The sequence below is a fragment of the Labeo rohita genome, chromosome 17, assembly GCF_022985175.1.
Source record: "Labeo rohita strain BAU-BD-2019 chromosome 17, IGBB_LRoh.1.0, whole genome shotgun sequence".
NCBI lineage: Eukaryota > Metazoa > Chordata > Actinopteri > Cypriniformes > Cyprinidae > Labeo > Labeo rohita.
In genome coordinates, this window is record NC_066885.1 from 5,310,310 (window position 1) to 5,324,841 (window position 14,532).

A 14,532-nucleotide genomic window follows, 5' to 3' on the forward strand; every position below is an offset into this window, starting at 1 on the left:
GATCCTTCAGAAATCATTCTAATACGCTGATTTGCTGCTAAAAATAAATAAATAAATTTATCAGTATTTAAAACAATTTAATGCATTTTTTTCAGGATTCTTTGATGAATAGAAAGATCCAAAGATCAGCATTTATCTGAAATAAAAAGCTTTTGTAACATTATACACTATATCATTCAAAAGCTTGGAGTCAGAATATTTATTTTATTTTATTTTATTTTTTAGTAAAGAAATTAAAGAAATTATAGAAATTAATACTTTTATTTAGCAAGGATGCTTTAAATTGATCAAAAGTGGTGATAAAGACATTTATGTTACAAAAGATTTCTATTTCAGATAAATGCTATTCTTCTGAACTTTCTATTCATCAAAGACGCCTGAAAAAATTCTACTTAGCTGTTTTCAACATTTTGCTAAAAATTCAGCTTTATAAATTACATTCTAAAATATATTTAAATAGAAAACAGTTATTTTAAATAGTAAAGAATATTTCAACATTTTCCTGTTTTTGCTGTCCCTCGGATAAAATAAATGCAGGCTTGGTGAGCAGAAGACACTTCTTTAAAAAAAAACTTTTGACTGGTACATGTAATATAGCAACAACTTAATAAATGCAGTGACATAAAAGGTAATGGGAAAATATATGTGTGTGCATAACATAATATATAACCAAATATATTAGGCTATTGGTTTATATAAAAACTCTCTCAAGCTAAATTTCACAGTGACCATAAGGAAGCAGGTTAGTTGATGTATTTTCCCTTTATCTTCACAAAATGATAAAGTAGTAACCATAAAGTTGAGAGTCTGATAACTAGGTTTCTGTCTCTGACGCTCTGAGTAAACAGCAGATGTCCAGCAAGCCAACAGGTGCAGTGAAGTGAATGAGATCAGCTTTACCATAACACTGAGAACACATCATCAATTTACATACAGAACTAAACTGAGACAGTGTGAGATCACAGCATTTATCTAACAAAGTGTCAGTGAAAGTAGGTCTACAGAAAATGTAAATGCTGTTCATCCACCTGAGGGGGGGTTAAATAACTTTTAATTTCACAGGAAGCTGTTTAATCTCACACAGAGACACTGAACTATCAGAGTCAACCCCAAACCCGGCATAGAGGGGTTCAGTGAATGTGGTGCTGAATGTGTGTAAGTGTGTGAGTGTGTTTGTTTCAGAGATGCTGTAGAAGGACAGACGGCCGGCCAAGCAGTTCAGATACACTCCTACTCTGTTAGAGAATGAAGGGACAGAAATATATTCAATCTTTTGACTGTGTCTAACAGCAAAGCTGTTATTGAAACATCTAAAACTCCAGGACTTTTCATTGTATCCAAACCTACAGTCTTTTCTCCATTCTTTCTTGCTGATTCCTTTATAAGTCACTGCTATATTAACCCCACAGCCGCTCCATTCAGCCTCCCAGTAACAGCGTCCAGTCAGACTCTGTCTACACAGAACCTGTTGACATTCAAATCTGTCTGGATGATCAGGATACAGCTGCTCTTCTGTCACATGTTATCGTTCTGTTCCGCTCAGAAAGAATGAGATGAGTGTTTGCAGTGTCTAAATCCAGTGTGAGATAACATGCATCTGAACAAAGAAGAGAGATTATAACATTTGTAACACAAAGAATAAATTATTAGGGTGTATGTGTGTGGCCTACATTTCTGAGGTCCTGTTACAATCTTGGATTTTCCTCCATGTTCCACACTATAAAAACAAGATGTCACACTCAGTTTACAGAATAAAGAAAGCAAACTAAAACACCAACAAAAAACCCTGCTCTCACAAAATCAAAAGAAGACCCTGTACAGAGTCCTATTTAGACAACATGCAAACAATCATGTATACAGTATACAATGGTAAATGTTAATATATATCTGTACCAGGACGATTGTCAGAGTTGAACATACTTGAGTTTGTCCAGTCTGTAGTTTTGGTCAGAGAGCAGCTTGACTAATGATTGTCCTGGGTGATTGTAGCTCAGATCCAGCTCTCGCAGGTGTGAGGGGTTTGAATTCAGAGCTGAAGCCAAATAACAACACCCTTCCTCTGTCACCATACAGCCAGATAATCTATAAAGACACACACTCAACTTCACATCACCTCTGACAAAGTACAAACCCTCAAGCCCTTATGATTATCAATATGATTTCTATTTACCTGTTTTTACTACTCTTCAATTTGTAATCTTAATTTTTATATACAACAAACCTTTACAATTGTTTTCTTACCCAAGTATGTTGAGTTGACAGTGTGAACTCTTCAGTCCATCAGTTTCACTCCTGAATCCTGGAGGTCATTGTTACTCAGGTCCAGCTCTTTCAGTGAGGAGTCTGATGATTGTAGAGATGAAGACAAACTTTCACAGCACTGATCAGTGAGATTACAGCCATCAAGTCTGTAACACAGGATGAAATATGGTCCAATAAAGAGGAGCAGGTGGGTTATTTTTTGCATTCTGCACATGGTATTAATCACATATTGATCATATGACTAACATTCTATTTTTGATCAGATGATGAACTCTGAATATTGACTGGTAATGAGATGACATTAGTTAGATACAGTAGAAAGATTGTGTTTATGGAAATTCTGGAGAGCTGGATTTCTGCATTATTAAACAAAAATGTGGTCCAATCTTCATCTCAGTCACATTTATGGACACAAAAAAACCTCACTTAACTACAACACACAGTTGAACTTCATTGAGTAATCTTTGACATGGCAAACTGAAAAAAGTAAGCGAACCTTTGATTTACAGCTTTTTTTGAGTCAATTACGGAAATTGGTTTTGGAAGTATGGAATGCATAGATATCCAGACACAAAGCCTGATTACCTGATTAGTGTGAAACATGCCTAAATTGCTAAAGACATATGTGTTTATGAATCCATGATAACACAGCCTGTCAGCAAATGTATACAATTCTGGATTATTGCTACTCTACATAGGAGTGGGCATCATGTACAACAATTTGAAGAGTCACAACAGACAATCATGAAAGAGGAGGGGAAGAATCCAAGAATAAGAGAATAATAAAGAATAAGAAATGTATACAGACTGCTTTGTTCATGTTTCCATTATCAGAAGATTAAAAGGAACAGCTTGAAGGAAACCACTGTGTAAAGGCAAGTGTCACGGTTGTTCAAGACCACTTGGATATTACATTAACACCTCTTGGAAATGTTTTGTGGACAATGAACCAGACAGAGGACATATTTAATTCCATAAGCATGTGAAGCTTTGTCTGTTTTTCTTACTTCAGTATGTTGAGTTGACAGTGTGAACTCTTCATTCCATCAGACAGAAGCTTTACTGCAGGTCATTGTTACTCAGGTCCAGCTCTCTCAGTGAGTGTGATGATTGTAGAGATGAGGACAAACTCTCACAGCACTGACTAGTCAGATTACAGTCAGCAAGTCTATAACACAGGATGAAATATGGTTTATCCACAACATCTACTTAGTGCTGAGAAACATGTTACAGTGAATTGATAAGGAGGAAGCACAAAATGTCAAAAGTAGATAATATTATTCTATCTGGCATTTAACTAATATATTGTTATATAACAACATCATAAATTATAAAAAGAAACAGCTTGGGAAAAGTTATCCATCCTTTTTCCAAACTGCCTGTCCTAAGGGTGATTCTGGATACTTCCAGAGATTCTGGATGCTTTTGTCAAAATAAACTAAATTGTTTTTATACAAAAAAGCCTTCAACTAAGATGGGAAGATATGACCAAACTGCTACGCTTTTAAGAGAAGTTTTTAAATGCATAATCTCTCTGTCAAACTAAAATGAATATAGTATACAGTGGACCTCATGTTTAAAAACAACAACAACAGACATTCATTTTCATTTTCAATCACACAAATTAATACTCACAGTGCCTTTCTGCAGTTCAGCACAGCTGGTATCAGCCTCCTTCTACTCTCATCTGATGTGTTAAATTTCTTCAGATCAAACTCATCCAGCACTTCTGATATCTGAAACATGTAGGCTACTGTTGAGCAGTGAGATGGAGAGAGTTTATTTATTGATTCATGCTCTGATTTCACAAACTCCTGAATTGCTCTGTACAAAGTCTGATCCTTCATTTCCAGCAGACAGAGAAACAGATTGATGCATCTGTCAGCTGAGAGATGTTCATCACCCTTGATTTTGTCTTTAATGTACCGTGTGATTCTCTTGATATCCTCTGAGCTGTTCACTGTGTGTGTCAGTAGATCCTGTAAGAGTCTCTGATTGGACTCCAGTGAAGCACCCAGCAAGAACCGCAGGAAAAGATCCAGGTGTCCATTTTCACTCTGTAAGGAATTATCAACTGCAGCTTCTAGTAGCTCATACAGAGATTTTGTCTGACTATACCACTGATATCTTTTATTCAATAATGGCTTCAGTGACTCCTCATTCTTGACTACATGTGAGTAGAACACAAAGAAAGAAGCTAGAAACTCCTGAAAGCTCAAATGTATAAAGCAGTAGACTTTTCTATGATTAATTATAGATTCCTCCCTAAAGATCTCAGTGCAAATCCCAGAATACACTGAGGCATCAGTGACATCTATGCCGCTCTCAATCAGGTCCTCATCATAGAACATCACACTGCCCTTCATCAGCTGGTTGAAAGCCAGTTCGGCAAGTTTAATAATCATATCTCTAATGGATTTCAGAAGTTTCTCTGGATTTTTCTGATCATACTTCTGATTCCTCATGTTGATCTGAGTCAGCAGGAAGTGGATGTACATTTCAGTCAGAGTTTGAGGGATTTCTGCACTGTCATCTTGTTCCAGGAGCTTCTGAAGCACAGTGGCTGAGATCCAGCAGAAGACAGGTATGTGACACATGATGTTGAGGCTTCTTGATCTTCTAATGTGTGAGATGATTCTGCTGGCTTGATGCTCATCACTGATTCTCTTCCTGAAATATTCCTCCTTCTGAGGCTCATTGAATCCCTGAATTTCTGTCACACGGTTGATGTATTTTGAGGGGATCTGATTGGCTGCTGCTGGTCAGGAGGTGATCCAGATGAGAGCAGAGGGAAGCAGCTCTCCTCTGATGAGGTCTGACATCAACACACCCACTGAAGACGACTCATTCACATCACAAACTTTCTCATTGCCTGAAAACATCAATGTAATTCTGCTTTCATCCAGACCATCAAAGATGAACACAACTTTACACTCCTCATAAATCTTTGAGTCCAGACCATGAAGTTCAGGATGAAAGTCCAGCAGAAGTCTGTGAAGACTGTACTGGTGATCTTTAATCAAGTTCAGCTCTCGAAATGGAAGCAGAAACATGAAATCTACATCCTGATTGGCTTTTCCTCAGTCCAGTCCAGAATGAACTTCTGCACAGAGACAGTTTTTCCAATTCCAGCAATGCCATTAGTAAGAACAGTCTTGATTTTGTCTTTCTCCTCACATCCTGGTTGATGTAAGGGTTTAAAGATGTCACTGCAGTAGACTGGAGTGTTTTGTGTTCTGGCTGTTTTCTCCATCTGTAAAACCTCATGTTCTTCATTCACTCCTTCACTCTCTCCCTCTATGATGTAGAGCTGTGTGTAAATCCTGTTCAGGAGGGTTTGATTGTCTTCTAGTTTGATTCCTTCAAATAATCTCTCATACTTGCTCTTCATGCTGGTTTTGTGTTGGTCTTTGACTCTCTGTATGATGAAGGTCTGAGAGTCAGAGTCAGTGCAGGTCAGACGGGGCATCAATGATCTGATCACATCATCTCTCTTCACTCTGCAGAAACAGTGAGATGAACAGAAACACTGTGACTGTAAAAAAGCATCACGACTATCAATGTTTACAGCACATCAAACTCTTAAGATCTAATTGGACCCTACATAACAGACAACTTAAAAAAATACATGAATTACCAACTACCATAAATACGTAACATTTTGAAATCACATGTAAACTCACTCAGGCTCAGTGGTCACTGTTCCAGCACTGAGATTAGGAGGGACCCCTATGGAAAAGCAGCTCCTCATAGACACACAGCTGGGATCTGGAGATGCTGCTTTACATGTGTGAACATCCTCCTCATTCTCCTCCTCCTCCTCTTCTCTCTTCTTACAGAGACTCATTTGATTAAGCAGTGCTATTGAAACACAGCAGAAATGAAACAAATCAGACATAATGAAACATTTACTAAAATTATGAAAGTCTTCAGTACATAGTTTCAATTTGGCTGCGAACACTTACAAAGTACACTAGCCCACATAACTAACTGACAAAAAATAAAGTTGATTTTATCAGTCCAACTCCTAGATCAATGTTTTTAGAAAGTGTATGAATCCATTTATGACTGTCAGGATAAAGAGACCACTTCTAAGCTATGGCAATAAAACATATTTTTAAAGGATTTCTCAGTTTCTGCATGACCACAAAAGCCAGACTGAATTTTTCAAGCAGGTATTTGGTATGGATTATACCAAGTATAAACAATGTTAGTCCTGTGTGAAACACCTGCAGGGTTTTCTTCAGTTCTGAATATGTCCACGTCAAATCTAAATCCAAAAACAACAGTGTTTACAGTAATGCTTTCACTTTACTTGTGCTAAAATGACAACGAGTCTTAAAATACGTGAACACAGTATCTACAGTATATATAAAAAAAATCAACAAGCCCTGCAGTGAAGTGATATGTATCAAAAATACAAGTGAGAATGAAACAATTTTCCCTCAAAAGAATTAAAGAATCATTTACTTGGCAGAACCTTGTTAAAAAGTGCGCATTTTGCCTCATTTTATTTGCTGCTGGTTGATGGTGGACAAACTTTTACACAACGGTTCAATAAACAAGTAGTTAATATCGACTAACTTACATTTTAGACACAATATCCCGGGTTACTTTGTGTAGGTTTGCTCCGTAAACGAAAATATTTGAACGCGACGTAAAACCATTTGCATGCCTCTGAGCAAAACGCATTTGTAGGGAACTTCTCTAAACTCAAAATGATGCTTCCTAGTTTCCTCGCTCCTCTGTCCTTAAATCTGACCCGGAAACCGATCAAAGTGAGCCATTTTAAAGTACATTTTAATTGCAAATTAATTAAATAAATTTAATCGAAATTGCGCTGTGTGGAGACCAGAAACAAGGAATTTGGAGGCTTCCAAAGGAGCTGTGAGCAAGGAATAACCTGACGCACGTATTCTCCTCCCCATTCACATCTGTCATCATAATTTTAATTTATGTTTTACCACTGCAGTTTAAATAAACCATACATCTCATATATTACACCAGGGCACCCTGCTTTATTAATATTTATTATGAATGTCTTAAATAACCAAACTTTAACAACATAAGGGATGATTTCTCTTTTTTCCCTTTATCTTACTAAAATAATAAAGTAATAACCATAAAGTTGTGAGTCTGATAATAGTCTGTAGATAACTAGGTTTTTGTGTCTGACGCTCTGAATGAACAGCAGATGTCCAGCAAGCCAACAGGTGCAGTGAAGTGAATGCGGTCAGCTTTGTCATAACACTGAGAACACATCATCAACTTACATATGAAATTAAACAGAGCCAGCTTGAGATCAATGTTTTTCCAATCTAACAAAGCATCAGTGAAAGTAGGTCTTCAGAAAAAGGTTCATCCACCTCAGGTGATCAAATAACTTTTGTTTGAATTAACTTTTTTAAAACTATGTTTTATGTTCATTGCATTTTAGATAATTGCTATTGAGAGATTCAAAACATTAATTTATAGCAAATATGTATTTTATTTCGTGGTTAAATAAATCTTAGATTTAAAGAATAACCATTTCCAACTCTAGTTGTGAAATCTAAAATTAAATATCTGCATATCAAAAAAAAAAATCATTTTGGAACACACTTACATTGAGGAAAGGTTCTGAAAACTTTGTTATATTAATATGTATTTATTCAAAAATAATGCACATTGATAACAACAACATACCACAGTGTTAAAAAGTAATACAATGAAATGTAGACAGCAAAGCGTCACTTTTCTAAATCGGACATCCATCAGGGTTGAAACAAAATTACAGCTTTCTAAACACACAAACAGTCTTTAGAAATGAAACAATGCATCACGTAGAGGAAAATCCCTTTGCTTTTACAGTGTCAGTCAAGTCACAATGTAAATATTTAACGGCTTTAATCATACTGGATTCTCTGTGTCTGTGAGGTTCTCTCTTCATCATTAAATCCAACTCATATTAACATGTCTCACGGCGTTCTGGCACACTCTATACTGCATAATGAAATATTTGTATGCCTACCAGCTTTAGAGAGCTCAATCTGTGGCACGTTAGCTATTAAAACAGTTTCTTTAAAGTAAACTAAAATATTTTTGGTATATTAGACATCACAAGCATAATAACATCATATAAAAAAAAGAACACAAATCAACCTAATTTTGAAATTATGCACAAGTTGGGTGTTTCAACGTAAAAAAAGAACTGCAACGCATGTAACTCCAGATACAGTTTTGGGAAAATAACATAATGGATACAATCTATGATGTTTTTGGCTTAATTACCAACATACAGTCTCTATCAACCTCAGTGCTTTAAATCATCTCCAAAACACCTAACATTATCAATTAATACAAATTCAGAATGTAACTCCGTATGAATGCAAACTACTATTATGATGTTTCACTACACAGCATTTAATTAAAATTTCACCTTAACCTTGGGATTGTTTCTCTAAGCGTTGGCGGAGTGATGTGCAATAAGACGCTGCCCTTGAGTCTTTTGGTCTCGGTTCTTTTTTGATCCTGATGCCAGTGCCTCCTCTTCCAGCTGTTATGAAAAACAATTAAATTATTTAAAAAGGTCATATTATAGATATTTTTCCAAACCCTGACCCTTAGAATTGGCTGTGAACTGTTAAAAATGTATACTCTGAAATCAATGGACATTTTTATTTCTCTTTATTCTGCTTTAGAAGGAATAGTTCACCCAAAAATGAACAAATATTCAGGGTTTGTACTTTTTAAGCGCAATTTTTTGATTTTCAAGGACTTCAATCAGAGATCTTACTTATGTCTTCAAATTCAAATTCTAAGAAAAAAAGAGAAATATACTAATAAAAAAAATGGCAAGAATAAAGTGAAGAATGTACATACTACACTTTTACAATAGTAAACCATGGTTAACTTTCTTAAGGGATTTGTATTTGTGTATACTTTCTTTTTTCTGCCTTAATTGTTTGATGTTTTCTACTGTTAAAGAAAAAAAAAAATCAAAATAAAAGATTCATGAAATCACTCCGAAATCCTGATATGAAACATATGATTCACAAACGAGCACCAAAGTTCCGATCTAAATCTAATGATTCGTGATCCACAATCCGAAGTTCTGATCTAAAGTGAAAGATTTGCGAATCCACTCTGAGGTTCCGATCTAAATCAAATAATTCGCAATCCACCCTTAACGAAAATTAACCATGGTTTTACTACATATAAAAGCAAAAAACCATGGTTACTATAGTTAAACCATAGTAATCACAAGTTAACCATGGTCTTGCTACACTAACCATAGTTTAACCATAGTATTTGTAGTAAAACTATGGTTAAAGAAATGGTAATCAATGTGGCAAAAAACAAGGTTACTACACTTTTACTATAATAAACCATGGTTAATTTTTGTAAGGGATGCTCTGAAGTCCTGATCTGAATCAGAATTTGCGAACCATCATTTCCTATCAGGACTCGGAGTGCAGAGCACAAATCATTTGATTTACGTTGCGTATCGTGAATCATTTGATTTATAGATCAGGATTTCAAATCGCATATCGTAAATATCGTGATAGTGAATCGCTTGAAATGAATGATGGAAGTCACGAGTTTGAATCAATCGGAGCGGTTCTAGCATAAATGACTCGCCAGGCCTTAAATTTCAAAAAGTAAAATTCAGGTACTTTAAGCACCTTGCACGAACCCTGAATATTGCATCCAAGATGTAAATGAGTTTGTTTCTTCATCAAAACAGATTTAGAGACGTGCATCATTACATCACATGCTCACCAATGGATCCTCTGCAGTGAATGGGTGCCATCAGAATGAGAGTCCAAACAGCTGATAAAAACATCACAAATAATCCACAAGTAATCCACACCACTCCAGTTCAGCAATTAACGTCTTGTGAGGTGAAAAGCACAGTGAGTGTTCGTAAGAAACAAATTCATCATAAATATGTTTTTAATTTCAAACCACTGTTTCCAGCAAAATTTGAGGGAAATATGCAAAGAGCAAGCACCATTTACATGCCAAAACAGTCAGTTCTAAACAAATATGTCAGTGGATTTTGATGTGAGAGAACAACAGGGTATAGACTTTTGCTCAGGAGAAAGCGTTTTTATGGATCATGAACTTGTTCATTGGCTAGAAGCAATGGTTTGACATTAAAAACATATTAATGATGGGATCATTTCTTATAAACACATAGCTTTTCACTTCACAAGATAATAATTGATGGACTGGAGTGGTGTGGATTACTTTTGGATTATTGTGATGTTTTAATCATCTGATTTGGACTCGCATACTGACGGCACTCATTTACTGCAGAGGATCCTTTGGTGAGCAACTGATGTAATGCTAAATTTCTCCAAATCTGTTTTCATGACGAAACAAACGCATCTACACCTTTTCATTTTTGGGTGAACAACTCTTTTAAATGCAAAAATCTATATGTAAAGAGCTCAGAACCCTGCCAAGTCATTTACATAATCTGTTAGAAGTTCACAGAAAATTAGTTTTAAACAGCAGGTTTATTCAGCCTATCCGTCTGCATGAATATTGAGAGACATACCTGCTCTCTGATGTAGTTTCGCGCACAAGGTCCAATTCCTCTTAACTGGAGACCCACAATAAAGCACCACACTGACAGTCCAGCCTCCAGTGCACTGAAAACAGCACAGGTGAACCACAGAGCAAGAGTTGTGTCCTGGAGGAGAAACAGCAGGCCAGTTTTCATATCCAAGATGAAAGTTCATACTGGCTGACTTATACATAATTTAGTTCAAAAACACCAGATGCATTTCAGTAGACCGACTCACATAGATGCGGGTGGCATCAAAAGGACAGTTAACGATGACTGGAGAACGTGCATTCACAGGCATGTTAGTGGAATTACATCCTTTCATGAGCGCGCTCCCGTCGGCTGAAATGGTCATGCTGATTGCCAAAATCAGCCCCACTAAACACGCCAGTGAGAGAAAGGCGTTCAGAAAGGAACTCACTAACAGGCCGATGTGCTACAGGAAGCAGAAGAACAGAGCTGTGTTAAACACTACAGGGAAAGAACGTGGTATTTTATGGTATTTTTGCATTGGTATACAGAACAAGCATGCTGATAATGTAGTGTGACCATATGTCTGGGATTTCTAAATTGCCTAAAATGTCTAGGTCTTGTTTAAGGTAATGACTAATAAGTAGTTTGACCAATAGTGTGCAGACACTGTATATAAATGACCAATCGTGGCATACAAGAAGTTGTAATCTACAGCGAATGGTCAAAGCCATGCAAATATATATACACTACCAGTCAAAAGTTTTTGAACAGTAAGATTTTTAATGTTTTTTTTTTTTCTTCTGCTAACCAAGCCTGCATTTATTTGATCTAAATTACAGCAAAAACAGTAAAATGTCCACTATTTAAAATAGTTTTCTATTTGAATATATTTTAAAACATAATTTATTCCTGTGATTTTCCTGTGAGCTAAATTTTTACTCCGGTTACATGATCCTTCAGAAATCATTCTAACATTCTGATTTGCTGCTCAAAAAACATTTTTATTATTATTATTATTATTATTATTATGTTGAAAACAGCAGAGTAGAATTTTTTCAGGTTTCTTTGATGAATAGAAAGTTTAGAAGAACAGCATTTATCTGAAATAGAAATATTCTGTAACATTACAAATGTCTTTATCATTACTTTTGATCAATTTATAGCATCCTTGCTAAATAAAAGTATTAATTTCTATCATTTCTTTCTCAGAAAAACATTATACTGTTTTTAAATTGTAAACGCTATAAGCGTTTGAATGGTATAATGTTACAAAAGCTTTTATTTTAGATAAATGCTGATCTTTGGATCTTTCTATTCATCAAAGAATCCTGAAACAAAAATAATAATAATAAAACAATAAATATATAATAATATTAAATGTTTCTTGAACAGCAAATCAGCATATTAGAATAATTTCTGAAGGATCATGAGACACTGAAGACTGGAGTAATGATGCTGAAAATGTAGCTTTGATCACAGAAATAAATTACATTTTACAATATATTCAAATAGAAAGCAGCTATTTTAAATAGTAAAAATAATAACATTGTTACTGCTTTTGCTGTATTTAGAAACACCGGCCAGGACAGGTTATGGGGAAAAAAGGGCATGTATTTACCCTATATGATGCGTACTTACCAGTTTCGTTTTGGTAATATTTCTTGACACCAATATTGCAACAATTCCACTTGCAATGCTCTGAGAAACACATGTTAACATAATTAGGTTTGAGGACATTCAGTGCCATTTTATTCTCATTTTTCTGGTTCTCTGGGAGAATATGTAGTAATGTTAAAACTCGTTCATTAGAATGTTACTTAGAATCAGGAAGCCTAAAAAGTGTTAAATATCTGTGAAAAGAGTATTATAATTACTTTTCTAAGCAGCTTGAAGGAGTAGTTCACCCAAAAATACAAATTTGTCAAAAATGTATATTTATCCAAGATGTATGAGCTTGTTTCTTCATCGGAATAGATTTGTAGAAATTTAGATCATCTGCAGTGAATGGGTGCTGTCAAAATGAGAGACCAAATAGCTGTTAAAACAAAACAAAAAACACACCACTGCAGTGCATCAATTACACATCATCTGCAGTGAAAAGCTGTGTATTTGTAATAAACAATTTGATCAATAAAATATTTTTAATTTCAAACAAATCCTCCATCCATAACATTGCTTTGTCTGAATGATAAGAGAATATGGATTTGTTTCTTACACACAGCTTTTCGCTTAATAAGATGTTAACTGATGAATGGAGTGTGGATTATGATGATGTTTTTATCACCTGTTTGGACATTCTGACTGCACCTATTCACTGCAAAGGATCCATTGGTGAGCAAGTGGTGTAATGCTAAATTTATATTGCAATCTGTTCAGAATGAAGAAAAAAAACTAAAAAAAAAAAAAAAAATCTTGGATGGCCTGAGGGTGAAAAAATTTTTGGGTGAACTATTTCTTTAAGTCAATATGCACACGTCACTTGGTTGAACTGGGTGATGCCACACAACCAAAGTAGTAGCAAATTCTTTGATTCACATTTGCGACCAGGGGCCAGTTGCATAAACTTAGCCTCTATGTTAAGACAGTGTCTTAAGAGCTAGTTTGACCAGCTAGCAGTTAGCCAAAGGGTAATCAGTCTTATTTTTTGGATTCAACTTAGACTAATCTACATTTTTATGTAACTGAATTTAAATAATGACGACCAGCTTTAAAGAAAAAAAATAGCTGGCTTACTTTTAAGACTAGTCTTAACCTTTTATGCAACTGGCCCCAGGCCCTTTCTGAGTGAATATTCTCAAGATTCAGAAAGCATCACTTACTGGAGATTACAGCATGGGTTGAACAAGCATCATTTAGAGAATATACAGAAGCACAACCACTCACCAGCAGTCCTGAGGTGACGGAGATGATGTTTGCTGCAGTATATTCTGTTGAAATCTCATTGCTGGGTTTGGATATGTGGCGTAATACGCTGCCATGGACAATGGCACTTAGGATGAAATTAACATGACCGATGACAATGAGGGTCAATCCTTTCTTCATTAGCCGCCCAGGGCCTTTCTGCTTGTCTAGAATATAGTATAATTACATACAGTGGTTTTAAAAGTCACACCTAAAAATGTATTGGATTAGATAACAAATACTGCCAGAGCTTTTCTCAGAACTTAACTAAACGTTTATTAACCAGTTTTGCAACGAACTTACTGACTGAACCTAGTGGACTTTATTTATTTTGTAAAATTTATTTTACAAGTGGACTTTATTTATTTTATTTGAGTTGTTATAGTTTATAATGTTATGTATAAAGTACAAGAGTGACGCAAATCCCATTTTCCTACTAATCTGCTTTAGCAGGATTTAGTACAAAATGTTGTTCCTAAAGGTTTATCCCGCTTCTAAATATTATTTTCTACAGTGAAAAGAAATTAACAAAATGTAAACACTACAACAGACGCGCAACTAACGACAACAAATAACTGATTGTCAGAGGCTTCTTTCCTCTGGACACCGTCTTTTACGGCTTTAGTTAAACTATAAATCAAGTACAATTGTCTTACCTGCAATAAAAAAGAAATAAATTATTGTCTTACCGAAATCGCACATATCTGTATCCGTATGTTTGATCCCAGCTTAGAAGGAAAAACTTGGCTACCAAACGCAGTTTCCTCCCTTCATGCTCGATGACGTCACGCACGACTCACCTGTGCAGCGGAAGTGGGAGGAGCCAGAATTCAAAAGTCACT

The 14,532-nt window shown here is 35.5% G+C and overlaps 1 protein-coding gene and 1 pseudogene across 1 annotated transcript; both read right to left on the bottom strand.

Moving 5' to 3' along the window:
• Positions 1–741: 741 nt before the first annotated feature.
• Positions 742–6,160, bottom strand: LOC127179499 (NACHT, LRR and PYD domains-containing protein 3-like; annotated as a pseudogene).
• Positions 6,161–8,154: 1,994 nt separating this feature from the next.
• Positions 8,155–14,525, bottom strand: LOC127179320 (keratinocyte-associated protein 3). The gene is made up of 6 exons (XM_051132659.1): positions 14,380–14,525; positions 13,673–13,857; positions 12,428–12,487; positions 11,055–11,252; positions 10,808–10,942; positions 8,155–8,797 (listed from the first exon to the last, which is right to left on the bottom strand). Exons 1-6 carry the CDS (start codon positions 14,390–14,392, stop codon positions 8,702–8,704), a joined length of 687 nt encoding a protein of 228 aa, XP_050988616.1. The 5' UTR covers positions 14,393–14,525; the 3' UTR covers positions 8,155–8,701.
• Positions 14,526–14,532: the final 7 nt, after the last annotated feature.

Bases quoted from the DNA above. Each gene is read 5' to 3' on its own strand.
- LOC127179320 (XM_051132659.1), bottom strand. The intron at 11,253-12,427 runs GTAAGTACGCAT...TGCTTCCTGTAG, and splicing joins ATATTACCAAAACGAAACTG to CACATCGGCCTGTTAGTGAG. The intron at 8,798-10,807 runs GTATGTCTCTCA...TTTTCATAACAG, and splicing joins GAAACTACATCAGAGAGCAG to CTGGAAGAGGAGGCACTGGC.